Below are 17,745 nucleotides of genomic sequence, written 5' to 3' on the forward strand. Positions count from 1 at the left end.
CTGTTCACTAGTAATATCCAAGAATGGACTTTGACAACATGGGGACATATTTGCTCATGCATATATGCCCACACGTAGTCTAGTGTACCCTGACTTTGGGCCGTAAGGCTTGCTGTAGAGGTGACTTATCTATACTTCATGCAGTGTCTTGTAGGCATGGAACACCGGTATGCCATGTTGTCTTAGTCTTTCTCTGCCAAATGGCATACAGCCTGCAATGGCAGTTTGGTTCTGAAGGGTACATTAGGGTGGTACAATACATGCTGCTGCCCTTAGGGACCCTCTTTAGCCTCCTTGCCCTAGATACCAGGAGTACCCTTTACTAGGAACTTACAGGGGTTACTTAAGGTATTGCCAATTGAGGGGAACAATTGTACAGTTTAAAGGAAAGATCTAGCAGTGGGACCTGGATAGCAGGAACCTGGTGCAAGCATGACAAACGCACTGTCTTCATTTAGAATGTCTTGTTTAGTTGGTATATGTATGGGGGCACTTACATTTCTGATGTTTGTTTATTGCAGGGAAGCTGCTGACTGATGCGATGAGGCAACAATTCTATAACCCTATCAATGTTGACCGCACATTTGGACGCATAGAGAGCCCAAAACTCGAAGAAATGTTTTACAAGAACAAACCCCGCTACCTTAAACGGACCAGCTCAGCAGTTTGGCATTCGCCACCACTGACAAATCACCGTTCCAATGTGCTGATACCATATGGCACTAAGAAATACTAGTTACTGTTGCCTGCAGCACTTGCTCCAGGGAGCATACAAGAGGTTACCTATTGTTGGCGAGTGCTTTCAAAAGTACAACAATGCTCCTGTACTGGCACAGACTTTGCTAACTGGACTTTATCTTTAGAGCACTCGCACTGAGAATTGCTGCTGAAATATCATTAACTGTTAAGACTGTGACCTTTGTCTTTGCTACAGACTATGTAGGTCTCACTGTATATAAAGATTGCCTGTGGACTTGTATGTATGGAATCTCTTCACTTGGAGATTTGTGCTTGACTGGTTTTTTGTACATGTAATTTTAAAAAATGGTGTTGCAAGAATTGCCTAATTATTTTTGGGAATATATTATTAAAGTTTAGATCTATAGAGCTACCCATCCTTTGTCTTTTGGGGAGTAAAGAAGGTTGGATGTCTAATTTGAAAATACTCATTACTCTTTTGTTCCATCGTTGGGCATTTATATTTGCCGAGCATCCAGGTCTCTGAATGGCATAACTTGTGCTCAAGTTTAAGTACTACAGGAGACTAACTTAGGCATCCCTAGACTTGCATGGAATGTTATTTTCCCCCGGCATATGTATCTTTTTTTTCTTCCTCTGCTCTGGTGTAAACTTGCTTTTACAGATGTTTCATTATGGCGTGTCCTTAGTCCCAAGCAGCAGGTACAATAAGCACTGCCCAACACCTAAAAAGTTTTAAGTTGGGTCCTTCGTGTACACGGAATGCGATTATCAGGGCTTCCAAAGTAGTTTGATTTTGCTCACATGCTTAATCTTTTTAACAATTCCTGTTGAAACCAGCAGTAACGCTGCATACATCCTGCATTTTAACAATTCCTGTTGAAACCAGCAGTAATGCTGCATACATCCTGCATTCTGGCAATCTATTTTTGTGCTTATATTAGTCAATATAAGTCCAGCTGATTAACTTCTAGCCTCCAAGTCTAATCTTGATGAGAAAACAATCTGCCAGATGCATTTTGCAAAACGTTCTAAGGAAAACACCCTAATTCTAACCAACTGACAAAGGTGAAGATAAGATTGGGGGTTTAAGTCCACAGTTTCAGGCATGCTGTTGTAAATGGTTGCAGGGGTTACTATTATCCCCTTTGGACACATCTGAGCCAGTGCGTACAAAAAAAGCTATGTAAAGAATGCATGTTAATGACCCAGAACTGTACTGGTTTTATTTCATGGATACATATCCCAAAGCCCAAAACAATGCTTCTGTTCATTCAGAATGCACTGCCAAGCATGTCAACCCAAATGAGGGGAAACTGCAAAGGAAGTCCGAGTTATGGAAACCACCCTAAACTTAAATGAGTCTAAATGGGCTGACGTAAGCCTATTGCCCATACCTGTATTAAAACGCTTATCTGGTGTCTTAAGAGCACCTTTCATGCCCCACCTAAGAACCATTCAGTTCCACATTGTAGGAGCTTCAGTAACAGTACTGTCTGCTGCATTGCATGGACCCTTAAAAACTTGTTTGGCTACCCCTGCCATGGAAACCGTAGTAAGTAGTCCATGGATGCAATAATAGAAACATGTAAAGGAAGCCTATAGTTTATCCAAAGCATATTTTTTTTCCCTGAATGTTTGTGAGGCTGTCATAGGTTAGCAGAAGACTGTGTGTTGCAGCACCTAAAATGCAAGATGGTGTAGTACTAATGTGTACATGAGGATAAAGTAGCCAGGTAGGTTCACACTGCAGGAAAAGGTAACCTTTCTCTTCAGGACCCTTGTAAGCACCCCTTCCTACAATACTTTGTACTGGCAGTTGCTTTCCCAAGCCATTTCCCCCTGCTTTTGAGAGAAGAATCTCAAAACACCCCTGATTTCAAACCTCAACAAACCTTTTTCCTTTTGGGAATTTTCCTTAAAATGACATTTGTTCATTGTACTGTTCTTTCTGAAATTATTGTTTTTGTTGGAGTGCCCTCCTTTTATTTCTCCCCCCACAGTTCCTCTTGGGTGAGGTGGGAACAAAATCAGGCTCAAACTCTGTGTAGTCTGCTTTTCCTTTACACACCCTGTCAAGGAATGATGTTTGCCAAAAAATGTTTCTTTAAAAGACAGAAGGCATCCGATATACATGATGGAAAACATGCGAGCTGAGTAGGGGAGAAAAAAGTTAGAAAGATCAGCCTTCCAGCCTGCTCCAAAAAGGCTTCCTGCTAAGGACTCGCAATAGAGCAAGATGCATGGTGTGAAAATCAGGTAACCGACGTCTCAGACTTTCTTGCCGTTATTGAAAAAATGACTCCGTATATACTCTAGGTCCATCACTGTTGATGCTAAAACATTCGCCCCGGCCATTGCAGTCAACTAGGAAATCTTCATCAAAGGCAATATCCGTTGCAGTATCTGTAGGAGAGTGGAGTCTGCTTCCTATGGTCACCCCCACTTTTTGCTTTGCTTTACTGGTTTTCGACTTGGATATGGCTGTGGGCCTGCTAATCAGACCCACAGCACAGATGCACTCTCTCTAAATTCACACCATGTACTCTAGTTGCATCCACAATTGGGAATTGGTTCACCTTGTCAGCCCCTGTAGAAGTGTACCATAGGTACTCGGGGCTTAAGTGTAACCAAGGCCTACCAGGGGCTGCAGCATGTATTTTGCCACCCCTGGCTGGCCACTCAAATAGACACAACTGGCTGATCACTGAGCTGGGGCAAGGTTGTGTAACCACCCCTTGCTTAGGTGTAGTATTCCTATACATACTTACATATAGACACATGGTAACCTATAAGTCACTCCTATGGCAGGCCTTAACAATCCTGGAGGCATAGTGCTTGGTTATGTGTGAGATGGTGCTCTAGCATGAGCTGAGCCTGTCTGCAACTTTCGGAACCATGTCCTTATAGCTGTTCTATGATATTGCCATACCATATACTTTTAAGTGCATTATAATCCTCGCGGTTGAATGCTAACTTTGGTTTGGCTTTATCCAAACATGTCGTATAAGGTGTCATACGCTTTGGAATACTACCCCCTTGCCAATTCTGGCGACGGGGGTAGCATTCCACCCTTTTAGCGGGAGAAGACATGTTGAACTTACTGTACCCGGTTAAAGTTAACCAGAGCCCCAGCATCACAAAATGGATGCTGCTGCCACCGACACAAGTCTGACCTCCTGCTGCTGGGAGTCCTTCCAGTCACGGAGGTTTGGACAATAGGTTTGCTGCTTGGGGAGGTGCGAGCACCACCCCAAACAGGAGGATGTGTATTGGGACAGGGAGGGCTGAATAGAAACAGACACTGCCTGGAGCACACTGGGTGCTTCATGCATACCCCAGTTAAAACCGGTTGCTGGGGCACTCCAGCCCCAGCGCGAAACTGGACAAAGGAAAGGGGTGTCCCTTCCTGGTCCCACCCATAGGAGGGACCTAGTGAGTAAACCTGCCCCCATTAGTTGTATAAAGGTAGGAGCTGACCCAGGAGACTTTAGATTAATCCTGGAATCGACTTGAGATGAAACTCTAGACCCTTCGACTCACCTGAGCAGAAAACTGAAGAAATCTCCCTTGTGGCTAAGCCCACCCATAGGAGGGACCTAGTGAGTAAACCTGCCCCCATTAGTTGTATAAAGGTAGGAGCTGACCCAGGAGACTTTAGATTAATCCTGGAATCGACTTGAGATGAAACTCTAGACCCTTCGACTCACCTGAGCAGAAGGCTGAAGAAATCTCCCTTGTGGCTAAGGAGTAACCAGGCACCATCCAGCAGCTCGACGGCTTGCTTTGTCCCTGTTCCTGCCGGAACCCGAGCACAGAGCCTGACAAGACCCCAACTCCCAGACCTCTAACCCCACTGCACGACTCCAGCACAGCTGAGCACTGTGGAAGGCGTTGGGACATGTGGGACCAGACATCTTGGAAAGTCTGCAACTTGCTAACAGCGCAGCTCCTGAGGCATCCTCAAAGCTGTGCACTGGGGACTGAGACACCCCGACAACGAGCTCCACCTGCACCGAAGACCAGCCCTCCACACTCCACGAGATCTGCGTGGGGGCCCTTCTGCTTGTGTTCTGCTCGACGTGTTGTCGGGTTGCTGGCCCGTTGGCTAGTAGTGTGTAGCATCTTCAGTTTATTCTCATCTTCTTCTTTGTTTCCCTTTTAATCATCTTCCTTGTGTTTCCCTTTTAAAGATATTGTTCTTTTGCTCTATGCACATGCCTATGTCTGAAGATTCTTTGATAGAATTGTTTTCCTGTAAATGTGTTGTACTGGCATTATTCTGCTGGGACTTCATGATAAGAGTACTGTGCTGTTTACATTAAACCAGTACCAACTATTCCTGGATTATTTACTATTTACTACAAAATTGGCGACGAGGATGGGATGACCAGTACCTTTCTACTCTACTTATAGCACAGGAGTGGTACATTTTCGGATTTTAACTTTTTGAATGACTTTTTGGAGTCTCTTTGAACAGCTGTTTTTGTTTCTTTTAATCAAAATGACTACATGTGTTCTCCAGTATTGGGGTGTCTTTCATAGATTCACATGCTTGAATATTCCCCGTCGTCGGTGTGGGAGTCCCACGGTAAATAAAATAGCAATAAATACTAAATATATATATAACCTACTGGCGGTCGCCAGTAGGTATATATAGTTAGGATTTTTTTCTCTATGGGACTTTTGAAAATTCTATGTCTAATAACTTTGGCGTTTGTGGACGGAATCGGCTGAAATTTTCAGGAAAATGGCACATTTTGTTTCTGACAACATTGGTCCCATGCATACAGGAGATTAAAGAACAAATAAAATATAGACAGAGTCAATCTATATTTGGAAAGACCTGTCCAGCCGGACAGTGGTCTTTCAGAGTTTTTACTCAAGGTACATGTAGTTAAATCACAACGAGTACCTTCCACAAGTAATCCAGTGTGGAACACAAGCCTGTGCCCAGCACTTACAGAACAGGTAGAAAGGTAGGTGTAGAAAGCAAAGAAGGGCTTTATACGGTGAAACAAGTATCTCTGACATGAATACAATTGCACAGAGTATAACAGCAAAGCACCTTAAAACACATAGTAATCACGTTTATAAGTTTTGGTGCTATAAAGGTCGACGGCGTTTCGGACCCCTATTAAATCACGGTGTCCATCATCAGGACAGTAACAATGAAAGCCTTAAATGATTTAGCCTCTAAATGCCAAGAAGCCTCGGACGATAGAGGACGAATAAGAATTGGCCGCCCACAATCGGGCAGCAGAAGCCGCGGTACTCAGTGGTATCCGTCGGCAACCAGGAGACCGGATAATTCGGGTCAGTCGTGCTTCCTGGCGTGCTCACCTGGTGAGCCAGGAAGCACGACTGACCCGACTTATCCGGTCTCCTGGTTGCCGACGGATACCACTGAGTACCGAGACTTCTGCTGCCCGATTGTGGGCGGCCAATTCTTATTCGTCCTCTATCGTCCGAGGCTTCTTGGCATTTAGAGGCTAAATCATTTAAGGCTTTCATTGTTACTGTCCTGATGATGGACCCCATGATTTAATAGGGGTCCGAAACGCCGTCTACCTTTATAGCACCAAAACTTATAAACGTGATTACTATGTGTTTTAAGGTGCTTTGCTGTTATACTCTGTGCAATTGTATTCATGTCAGAGATACTTGTTTCGCCTTCTAAAGCCCTTCTTTGCTTTCTACACCTACCTTTCTACCTGTTCTGTAAGTGCTGGGCACAGGCTTGTGTTCCACACTGGATTACTTGTGGAAGGTACTCGTTGTGATTTAACTACATGTACCTTGAGTAAAAACTCTGAAAGACCACTGTCCGGCTGGACATGTCTTTCCAAATATAGATTGACTCTGTCTATATTTTATTTGTTCTTTAATCTCCTGTATGCATGGGACCAATGTTCTTTGAATAAAAGTACGCTCCCCGAGGTCCCTGCTGACTGAAATTGGGGCCCCTTGTTGTTGTAAAATTAACATTTTGTTTCTGAGCAGCCCCTGAAAATTTGGGGGGGTTTCGTCAAGGGGGGGCCGAGAAAAAAGGGGGGTCCCAAAACGCGTTTTTAACATTGAGTTTTCCATAGGGCGTTTGGCCTCACTTTTAGCTCGAACGGCTGAATGGATTTGCACGAAACTTGGCAAAATTGTAGGGACTGTTAGCCCGATGTGCCTTTGCTGGGTCTCAATATATGTGCTCCAGTGGATTTTGAGAAATTAACGTTTTAAAAAACAGATATATCTGTGACAGCGTCCCGGATAGCGCTCCGGTTCGCGAACTTTTCGCGTAACGGAACTTTGCGTAGCGAAGCTGATTGGCTCTCCGGTGTCTGTCAACATTCTAAACAGTTTAAGGTTGCACTGCCCAAAATTGAGAAGTGACCCCCGGGCTCCTTGCGAGTCCTGATACACAGGTTTCAACTCTTAGTCATTCATATTTAAACATTGATTGTTTATTATATTCATCAAAACTCTTGTTGCATTCACAAGAATATAGTTCATTCAAAGGATAAATTCATTTTTCGAAAAAGCATTTCAATAAATCCCAATGCATTTCGGCATTCATAATGCCTTCTTCCAGGGGATAATAGTCTACAATGAGGAAAAGAGAAAACGAATCAAAAATAGGGAACAGGTATAAAAAGCTTGAAATTAACTAAAGATGTGCCGTTTAAATTCCGCTGATCGGGTGCAAAGAAATGGAATAAGGGATCCGTGTGCGTTAACACCAGTGAAAGGGTAAAGAGTAAAGCGGGTTCCAAGAACAGAGTAAAAATCGTACGTCCCGAAAAAACGCCCGTGTGCATGCAAATTATTCGTGAGTAAACAGAGGTGTATTCGTTAGCCCAAATGAATTAAAACCGTAGATAGAAAGCTTACCGTGCTAGTTATGTCAGTGGCTTTTTAATGTGCCGGGTCCGCGCTGTTTGTTGAATCCCGGAAGAATATAACAGTCGGGTGATTACTACGTGACCAGTGACGTTACAGATACGCGCCCAAGGTGTAGATTAGAAAAAGAAAAGGGACTAAGTGCGGGTGAAACTAGAAAGTGTTTGAAAATGGTGTATCATGATATACTACAAAGAAGATGATACAAATAGCGAGAATATAATATAAACAAATCAGGGAATAATATATCAACAGTAAAAATGATGGTGATACAGAAAACAAATATTAAATACTGCGTGGTGTCAACCAAGACTGAAATGTCAAAGGAAGTAAACAAAACTAATTATTATTAAGAAACAAGAGTGAATTAACTGAAAGGGAGATGTCCATCAGTCACAGTTAGGAACAAGTTCAATAAACAAAATAATGCAATGTTAATTTAAAGGTAACAAGCAAATTCAACTCGGTCATTAAGACCATTCGGTTTCATACTGGACAAAGTGAAAATCCAGTAGTTTTCACGTTTCAGCAGTTCATTATGATTGTCTTTGCCCTGTTGTTTGAAAACAGTCTCCAATGCGCAAAACCTCAATTGGCTAATTCCATGACCTGCTTCCAGAAAATGTTGTGCTACTGTAGATTTTGTTTGTCTGGTTCTGATGTTGGATTTATGTTCTGTTAACCTTGTTTTGAGTTTTCTTTCGGTTTGCCCAACATAAATTTTGCCGCATGGGCATTTCAACATGTAAACGACATTGGCAGTGTCGCAAATTGCTGTAGCTCTGATTTTGATTTGGTGCCCTTTCATGGGGTGACTGACTGTCGTACCTTTTATTACACTGTTGCAATGATTGCAATTCCAGCATGGTGTTGTACCTTTGTATCTGTGGCTCTCAGATGTGGGGTGTTTAATGAGTTCACCCATGTTTTTGGCTCGGGTATAAGCGAAGATAGGTTCTGTTTCAAAGATCTTATTGAAGTCGGGTTCCACTCTGAGTATATCCCAATGTTTTTTGATTGTTTGCTTGAATTTGCAGCTAGAGGTGGAATATTTAGAGACTATAGTGATGACATCAGTTTTTTGGTTAATAGAGTTTTTGAGTAAGTCATCTCTGGTTTTGGTTGCACATCTTGTTTTGGCCTGGTCAAGAATCTGGTCTGGGTATCCTCGGGCTTTAAAACGTGCTGTAATAGTGTTGGCTTCAGTGTCATATCTATTGGATTCAGAAGTGATTCTTTTGGCTCGAATGAGCTGACTGTAGGGTAAGTGATTTTTGAGTGGTTGGGGGTGGAAGCTCGAATAGTGTACCGTGTTGTTCCTGTCGGTTTGTTTTCTAAACAAGCTTGTCTCAAATCCAGTGTTGGTGTTGGTAACTTTGACATTGAGGTAGTTAATAGACTGTGATTGAACTTCAAAGGTAAATTGTAACCGTGGATCAATGGAATTGAGTTTGGTGAGTTCATTTATTAAGATGTCTTTAGGGCCTTGCCACATAAGGAAGATGTCGTCAATGAATCTGACAAATATTTTCAAGTGGTCATTCCATATGGTTTTGCTTAGAATGTGATCCTGTTCGAACCTGTGCATAAACATATTTGCGTAGGCTGGTGCAGCCGAATTGCCCATTGATGTGCCTGTCAATTGGTGGAACCACTCCTTTTTCCATGAAAAGTAACTATGGAGTAGTGAAAATTCCAAAAGCTCCATTAAGAATATTTTCAGGTTTTGATCCAACTCTGTCCTCAATAAACAGTGTTCCACTGCTTCTATTCCCATGGAATGGGGGATGGATGTGTATAGAGCTGTTACATCCACTGTACACAAAAATAAGTTCGTGAAATCATCTACTTCCACGGTTTTGAGTTTGTTTAGAAAGTGGGTTGTGTCTCTCAAAAAGGTAGGTATTGAAGAAACGATAGTCTGAAAATATTTGTCCAAAAATTTCCCCACCGGGTCATGTATGCTTCCACATGTGGATACTATGGGCCTACAGGGAGGCGTCTGGAGATTTTTATGAATTTTAGGAACTAGAAAAAATTTTGGCTCTTCGGGTGCTGAGTTGTAAGGTATCTGCTAGATCTGAAAGAGACACGTTAGTGATAGATTCCTTACCTTAGAATATCCCCAGGCGTCAGACTGGATCCGGAAATTTTTGCGTAGCAATACCCCTGCGCGCTGTTAGGCGTCGTCTGCGGGTCCGTCGTCGGCGTCGTGAGCGCCGGGATGACGTCATCGGAGTATATAGACGGCGCCCATGCGCGCTGACGTCAGTTCTTCTTTTTTCCGCGCCAGCTAGCGCAGATCCGGAAGAAGCTCTACCCCCAGTCACTTTTTGACTGAAAACTTTTTGATCTTTTTGATCCTCTACTTAGTCGATTCTCGACTATCGGTGCCAGGGATGCCCGGGTTCAAGCCTTGCTCGAAGTGCGGCCGACTCATGTCGGTCACGGACCCCCATCGCCGGTGCCTGAAGTGCTTAGGCCTCGACCACGACGATCGAACCTGTGACGACTGCCGGGCCCTGACGTCGAAGGCTAGGCGGGAGCGGTCCCGCAAGCGTCTCGAGCTGAGGCAGTCGGCCCCGCGCCGCTCCAGGTCCCGGTCCCGGTCCCACGGGAGGTCGAGGGACAGGTCGCGAGGTCGGAGTCATCGACGCTCCGGGAGTGGTCACCGATCGTCTGGATCCAAGTCCTCAGGTAAGAGGCATGAGAGGTCGGAGCGCCACCATCGGTCCTCCGACCCGCCCCGACGCTCGCTCGATGCGGCCGGGGGTTCGGGCGACACCGCCCACGCGGCTCCGCGGGAGTCGCAAGCGTCGCCGCCTGCCCCACACCTTCGGGTCCCTGGGCACGGCGCGTCGCAGGAGGAGGTCGAGAGGTACCTCATGGCCATGAGGGCCCTCCCTCCTCAGTCGGTTCCCGTGGCGCCTTCGGGCCGATCGGCTCCGTCTGGAGGTCCTTCCGGGTCGGGCGCTTCGGCCCCGACGACGTCGGGTGCTTCGGGCCCGGCGCCGCTGGCGACTTCGGTCCCGGCGCCGCGCGACCTCGCTGGATCCGGCTCCGGATCCGGGACCTCGCCGGTCGACCTTACGACCTCACCGGCGCCGTCCCTTCAGGTGTCGTCCCCGGCAGCCGTAGTGGTTGCCGACCCCAATGCTTCCTACGGTCCGCCTCAGGCGTCGGAGGGGCGCCGCTGGGCGCCGATTCCGTCGGCCATCGGAGAATTCTATCTCCACGAGGAGGCCCTGGCTGTTCATCCTGGTCTCCAGGAGCTGGGTGACGAGGAGCACTGGGAGGGGTCCGAGGACCCTCTGGCACGTGATTGCCAGTCACATCAGGACTGGACATATGAGCTTGGGGAGGCCAGTGGTATTGACACCTCGCCAGACACTGGATTTACATCGCCCCCGACTGTGGCTTCGGAGGCGGGTTCTGCTTACAGCGTAGTGTTGACGAAGGCAGCTAAGGCCCTAAACCTTGAGCTCCCCGTCGCGGCCGTGAGGACTAATCTCCTCACTGAGGTGCTCAAACAGCAGTCCGGCTCCGCGGAGCCCCTTCTGCCGTTCAATGAGGCCTTGTGTGACGTTCTGCTGGGCACTTGGTCCAAGCCCGCCACAGGTCCCCCTGTGGATAGGAACGTGGCCAGACGCTACCGCCCGGCACCGGGCGACCCTTGCTTTTTGTCCACCCACCCCACCCCCGAGAGCCTGGTCATCCAGGCCTCCACTTCCCAGACCGCATTCCCGACGGCCCCGCCCGATCGGGAATCCAAGAGATATGAGCAGTTCGGGAAGAAGGTCTTCTCGTCTGTGAGCCTAGGGCTCCGGTCAGTCAACACCAACTGTCTCTTGGGCCGCTACACCCACACTCTGTGGGACACGGTTGCGGAGGTGCTGCCACAATGCTCTGAGGAGGTCAGGGCTAAACTCAGCCAAACCCTTGCGGACGGCCGAGATGCGGCACGATTTTCCATCCGGTGTGGGCTGGATACCACGGACTCACTGGGCAGGGCGATGGCAACGACGGTGGCGGTTCGACGCCACGCCTGGTTGAGGTCCGCCAATTTCTCGGCCGATGTCCAGGCCACTCTCCTGGACATGCCGTTTGATGGCCGTCGCCTCTTCGGCGACAAGGCAGACCATGCGCTGGAACGTTTTAAGGACTCCAGGGCCACGGCCAAGTCCTTGGGCCTTGCGGCCCCACGCCAGCAATCGGGTGCCTTTCGCTCCTTTCGTGGCCACGGAAGGGGCGCCCCACCACGGACCGTCAGCCACGCGCCGCAGAATGTTCAGCAACGCGGTGGCGGCCGTGGGAACCGCCGTGGCGGTGGTCGGGGCCAGCGGCGAGGCCAGTCCACACCTCCCTCAGCAGCCCCCGCCTCAAAACCTTCCTAGTCCGAGTTTTCAGGCCCATGTGACGCCTGTGGGAGGCAGGGTTCGCCATCACCTCTCCCACTGGCATACAGTCACTTCGGACAGGTGGGTGCTGCAAATTGTCCGAAGGGGTTTCTCCCTCCCCTTCGAGTCTTCCCCTCCATCCATGCCACCTCAATGCCACCGTGTGTCGGGGGATCACTTGCGACTTCTGCAAGGGGAAGTTTCGGCCCTCTTGGCCAAGAGGGCCATCGAGCGCGTTCCTGGGCCAGAAGTAGGACGTGGCTGTTACTCCCACTACTTTCTGGTACCCAAGAAGGGCAAAGGGGGCCTACGCCCTATCTTGGATCTGCGGAACGTGAACGGCTTCCTCCGTACGGAGAAGTTCAAGATGCTCACTTTGGCTCAGGTCCTGGCTGCCCTGGACCCAGGAGACTGGATGGTAGCGTTGGACTTGCAGGACGCCTATTTCCACATCCCCGTCCTGCCGGCCCACCGGCGTTACCTGCGGTTCACGGTAGGCCACGAGCACTTTCAGTTTACCGTGCTCCCCTTCGGCCTTACCAGCGCCCCACGGGTGTTCACGAAGGTGATGGCGGTGGTCGCAGCCCATCTGCGCAGGCAAGGGGTGTCAGTCTTCCCCTACCTCGACGACTGGTTGTTGAAGGCGGGCTCGCCCCAGACAGTCGTCAGCCACCTCCAGACTACGGCCGACCTCCTGCACTTGCTGGGGTTCTCCATCAATGTGCCGAAGTCACACCTGTGTCCCTCTCAGAAGCTCCTTTTCATCGGAGCGGTTCTCGACTCGGCGCAGTTTCGGGTTTACCCACCCGAGCAGCGGGTTCGGGATATTCAGGCTCTGATTCCTGTCTTCGGGCCGTTATCCCGGGTCTCGGTCAGGTTGACGCTGCGGCTTCTGGGACTGATGGCCTCCTGCATCCTTCTGGTGCGTCACGCCAGGTGGCGGATGCGGGCTCTGCAGTGGGACCTGAAGTTTCAGTGGGCCCAGCATCAGGGCAACCTGTCCGATCATGTCCTGATCTCGGAGGGCACTGCGAGACAACTGCAGTGGTGGCTCACGGACCGCGACTGGGTCAGTGGCAGATCTCTCTCTCTACCCCAGCCGGAGCACGTAGTTGTGACGGACGCGTCCCTCCAGGGCTGGGGAGGCCACATGGGAGAGGCGGAGATCAGAGGCCTCTGGTCTCCGGCGGAGTCCCGGCTCCACATCAACCTTCTGGAGCTGCGGGCGATTCGTCTTGCACTGAAGGCATTCCTCCCCTCTGTCAGGGGGAGCGTGGTGCAAGTGTTCACCGACAACACCACCGCCATGTGGTACTGCAACAAACAGGGCGGTGTGGGGTCGTGGACCCTTTGCCAGGAGGCTCTGCGCCTCTGGCAGTGGCTGGAACATCAGGGCGTGACTCTGGTGGTTCAACACCTGGCAGGTTCTCTGAATGCCAGGGCGGACGAACTCAGCCGCCGGTGCATGATGGATCACGAATGGCGTCTGAACTCGGACGTGGCGCAAGGTCTCTTTCGACAGTGGGGAGAGCCTTGGTTAGATCTATTCGCCACAGAAGAGAACGCGCAATGTCAGCAGTTCTGCGCGTTGGAGTTTCCAAGGCGGCACTCGCTCGGAGACGCTTTTCGTCGCGAGTGGAGCTGCGGCCTGTTGTACGCCTTTCCGCCTATACCACTTCTGCCCAGAGTGCTGAAGAAGATCAAGCGCGACCGGGCCCAGGTTATCCTTGTGGCTCCGGACTGGGCTCGAAGATACTGGTATCCCGAGCTACTCAGCATGTCAGTCGATCCCCCGATTCGTCTGCCTCTTCGGGAAGACCTTCTGTCGCAGCAGCAGGGGACGGTCCTGCACCCGAACCTGTCCAGTCTCCACCTACAAGCTTGGAGATTGAGCGGCGGCAGTTGAGGCCATTTGACTTGCCTCCCGAAGTCTGTGACATCATTCTGGCAGCCAGGCGTCCCTCCACTAAGTCGGTATACGCCTGCCGGTGGAATAGATTTGTGGCATGGTGCGCAGCAAAGGCTGTGGATCCCCTCTCTGCACCCCTTTCGGAAGTGCTGCTCTTTCTTCTTTCCCTTGCCCAGCAGGGCTCTGCTCTGGGCACTCTTAAAGGGTATCTCTCTGCTCTTTCAGCCTTCTTGAGGCTACCTGATCAGCCTTCTTTGTTCAAGTCCCCTATAGTGAGTAGATTTCTGAAGGGCATCACACACATGTTCCCTCCTGTTCCCTTCGTGATGCCCCAGTGGGACTTGAACCTTGTTCTCACCTATCTGATGTGTGCTCCCTTTGAGCCACTTCATAACTGTCCTCTTCGCCTCCTTACGCTGAAGACGGCCTTCCTGGTTGCCATCACCTCTGCCAGGAGAGTGAGTGAGCTCCAGGCTCTTTCTTCTTCTCCGCCTTTCCTGTCTGTTCACCCTGATAAGGTGGTGTTGCGTACACGACCTTCCTTTCTGCCCAAGGTTGTCACGGCCTTCCACATCGGGCAGTCCATCACCTTGCCCACCTTCTTTCCGCCTCCGCATCCCTCGAAAGAGGAGGAGAGGCTCCACCGTCTGGATCCAAAACGTGCGCTCTCCTACTACTTGGACCGCACTCGCCAATTCCGGGTGGATGACCAACTCTTCGTTGGTTACGTGGGCGCGAAGAAGGGAAAGGCTGTACACAAGAGGACCATCTCCAGGTGGATCATCTTGTGCATCCAAGCATGCTACTCCATGGCGAGGAAGGAGCCCCCGGCTGGATTGCGGGCTCACTCCACTCGGGCCACGGCAACGACAACTGCCCTGGGCCGCGGTGTCCCCCTGCAGGACATCTGTCAGGCAGCCACGTGGGCCTCGCTGCACACGTTCGCAAGACACTACTGCCTGGACAGTCAAGTCCGGAGGGATGGCTTCTTTGGCCGTTCCGTCCTCCAGGACTTTCTGGTGTGATATTGGTTCGCAGACCCACCACCACGGGGTTGGTATTGCTGGGGTATCTATTCTAAGGTAAGGAATCTATCACTAACGTGTCTCTTTCAGATGCACAAGTTACTACTTGTGTAACGATATATCTGTAAGAGACATTAGTTAGTGATAGATTCCTTACCGCCCTCCCATCCTCCCCGTTCTGCGAACCGATATTTAGGGTTAAGGTCATCCCCTTTCAGGGCCCTAGTTTCATGGCACCAGTGTTAGTTCTATCATGGCTCTGCGTATCTGGCGCGGAAAAGCTGTGTTATCAGAACTGACGTCAGCGCGCATGGGCGCCGTCTATATACTCCGATGACGTCATCCCGGCGCTCACGACGCCGACGACGGACGCGGAGCCGCAGACGACGCCTAACAGCGCGCAGGGGTATTGCTACGCAAAAATTTCCGGATCCAGTCTGACGCCTGGGGATATTCTAAGGTAAGGAATCTATCACTAACTAATGTCTCTTACAGATATATCGTTACACAAGTAGTAACTTGTGCTTTTAGTGGTGATTACTTCATTGTTTAAAGCTTTACTGATGATCGAATCAAGTAGTTCCTTGTATTCAGTAGTCGGATCATTGGAAAGTTTGTGATATGTATTGGAATCCAAGAGGTGGAGGGATGCCTGTTCATCATAGTAAGTGGTGTTTAAAATAACGATAGCCCCACCTTTGTCTGCTTTCACACATGTTATTTGCTGATTGGATGCAATAGACTTGAGCGTGTTGAATTCCTTGACAGTGAGATTTTTACGTTTAGACTTGGGTTGAAAGTTAAGTTTGGCTAGGTCTTTTTTAACAAGAGTCTCAAAGGTGTCAAGACATTTATGTGACACAGGTGCTAGGAAGGTACTTCTTGGACGAAGTCCCATAAGTTGATCTTGTTCTGTTATGTCAGGTAGTTGAACGATGTTTTGAAAATAATGTTTAAGGCGGAGTTTTCTCATCAATTTGAAGAATGAAATGAGCCCAAAAATTTTTTCTAGTTCCTAAAATTCATAAAAATCTCCAGACGCCTCCCTGTAGGCCCATAGTATCCACATGTGGAAGCATACATGACCCGGTGGGGAAATTTTTGGCACCAAATCAAAATCAGAGCTACAGCAACTTGCGACACTGCCAATGTCGTTTACATGTTGAAATGCCCATGCGGCAAAATTTATGTTGGGCAAACCGAAAGAAAACTCAAAACAAGGTTAACAGAACATAAATCCAACATCAGAACCAGACAAACAAAATCTACGGTAGCACAACATTTTCTGGAAGCAGGTCATGGAATTAGCCAATTGAGGTTTTGCGCATTGGAGACTGTTTTCAAACAACAGGGCAAAGACAATCATAATGAACTCCTGAAACGTGAAAACTACTGGATTTTCACTTTGTCCAGTATGAAACCGAATGGTCTTAATGACCGAGTTGAATTTGCTTGTTACCTTTAAATTAACATTGCATTATTTTGTTTATTGAGCTTGTTCCTAACTGTGACTGATGGACATCTCCCTTTCAGTTAATTCACTCTTGTTTCTTAATAATAATTAGTTTTGTTTACTTCCTTTGACATTTCAGTCTTGGTTGACACCACGCAGTATTTAATATTTGTTTTCTGTATCACCATCATTTTTACTGTTGATATATTATTCCCTGATTTGTTTATATTATATTCTCGCTATTTGTATCATCTTCTTTGTAGTATATCATGATACACCATTTTCAAACACTTTCTAGTTTCACCCGCACTTAGTCCCTTTTCTTTTTCTAATCTACACCTTGGGCGCGTATCTGTAACGTCACTGGTCACGTAGTAATCACCCGACTGTTATATTCTTCCGGGATTCAACAAACAGCGCGGACCCGGCACATTAAAAAGCCACTGACATAACTAGCACGGTAAGCTTTCTATCTACGGTTTTAATTCATTTGGGCTAACGAATACACCTCTGTTTACTCACGAATAATTTGCATGCACACAGGCGTTTTTTCGGGACGTACGATTTTTACTCTGTTCTTGGAACCCGCTTTACTCTTTACCCTTTCACTGGTGTTAACGCACACGGATCCCTTATTCCATTTCTTTGCACCCGATCAGCGGAATTTAAACGGCACATCTTTAGTTAATTTCAAGCTTTTTATACCCGTTCCCTATTTTTGATTCGTTTTCTCTGTCCTCATTGTAGACTATTATCCCCTGGAAGAAGGCATTATGAATGCCGAAATGCATTGGGATTTATTGAAATGCTTTTTCGAAAAATGAATTTATCCTTTGAATGAACTATATTCTTGTGAATGCAACAAGAGTTTTGATGAATATAATAAACAATAATGTTTAAATATGAATGACTAAGAGTTGAAACCTGTGTATCAGGACTCGCAAGGAGCCCGGGGGTCACTTCTCAATTTTGGGCAGTGCAACCTTAAGCATTTACTTACACCCCTTGTCGGAGGGTGTTACTCCGGAGCACCTTACAACAGTTGAAACGTTTCTCAACACAAGCAGTGCGTCCACCCAAACCCCAATTCAACATTCTAAACAGTCCGGGGCGGCTGCCATCTTGTCTCTCGGTAGGATCGAGAGACAAGAAGAGGAGAAAAAAACGAAGGGGGAATTTAATGAAAGGGGGCATGGTAGACCCTTCTTGACCCCCTAGGAATGATGTTGGGGTTATTTAAGGGTCCCGTGGGGCAAATAAAAAAATATTGTTTTTTTGCGGTAGAAGCGCTTTCCGGGACGCGAAACGTGAATGCGCCATTTTGTGTTTCGATTTAATTAAATTACAAGATGGAGGAAAAACAATGTG

At 48.0% G+C, this 17,745-nt stretch overlaps 1 protein-coding gene across 4 annotated transcripts in view; it reads left to right on the top strand.

Annotated features, from left to right (window-relative positions):
• INCENP (inner centromere protein) overlaps positions 1-1,109 on the top strand; it is a 212,983-nt gene extending 211,874 nt beyond the window's left edge. For all 4 annotated transcript variants that reach the window (XM_086956376.1, XM_086956374.1, XM_086956375.1 and 1 more), the window contains exon 18: positions 522-1,109. In XM_086956376.1, the coding sequence (XP_086812502.1) occupies positions 522-736 (215 nt within the window). In that variant the 3' untranslated portion in view covers positions 737-1,109. The remainder of the gene's footprint in view (positions 1-521) is intronic.
• The last annotated feature ends 16,636 nt before the right edge of the window (positions 1,110-17,745 follow it).

This window comes from Lissotriton vulgaris, chromosome 2_1 (genome assembly GCF_964263255.1).
Source record: "Lissotriton vulgaris chromosome 2_1, aLisVul1.2, whole genome shotgun sequence".
In the NCBI taxonomy this organism is placed as follows: Eukaryota; Metazoa; Chordata; class Amphibia; order Caudata; family Salamandridae; genus Lissotriton; species Lissotriton vulgaris.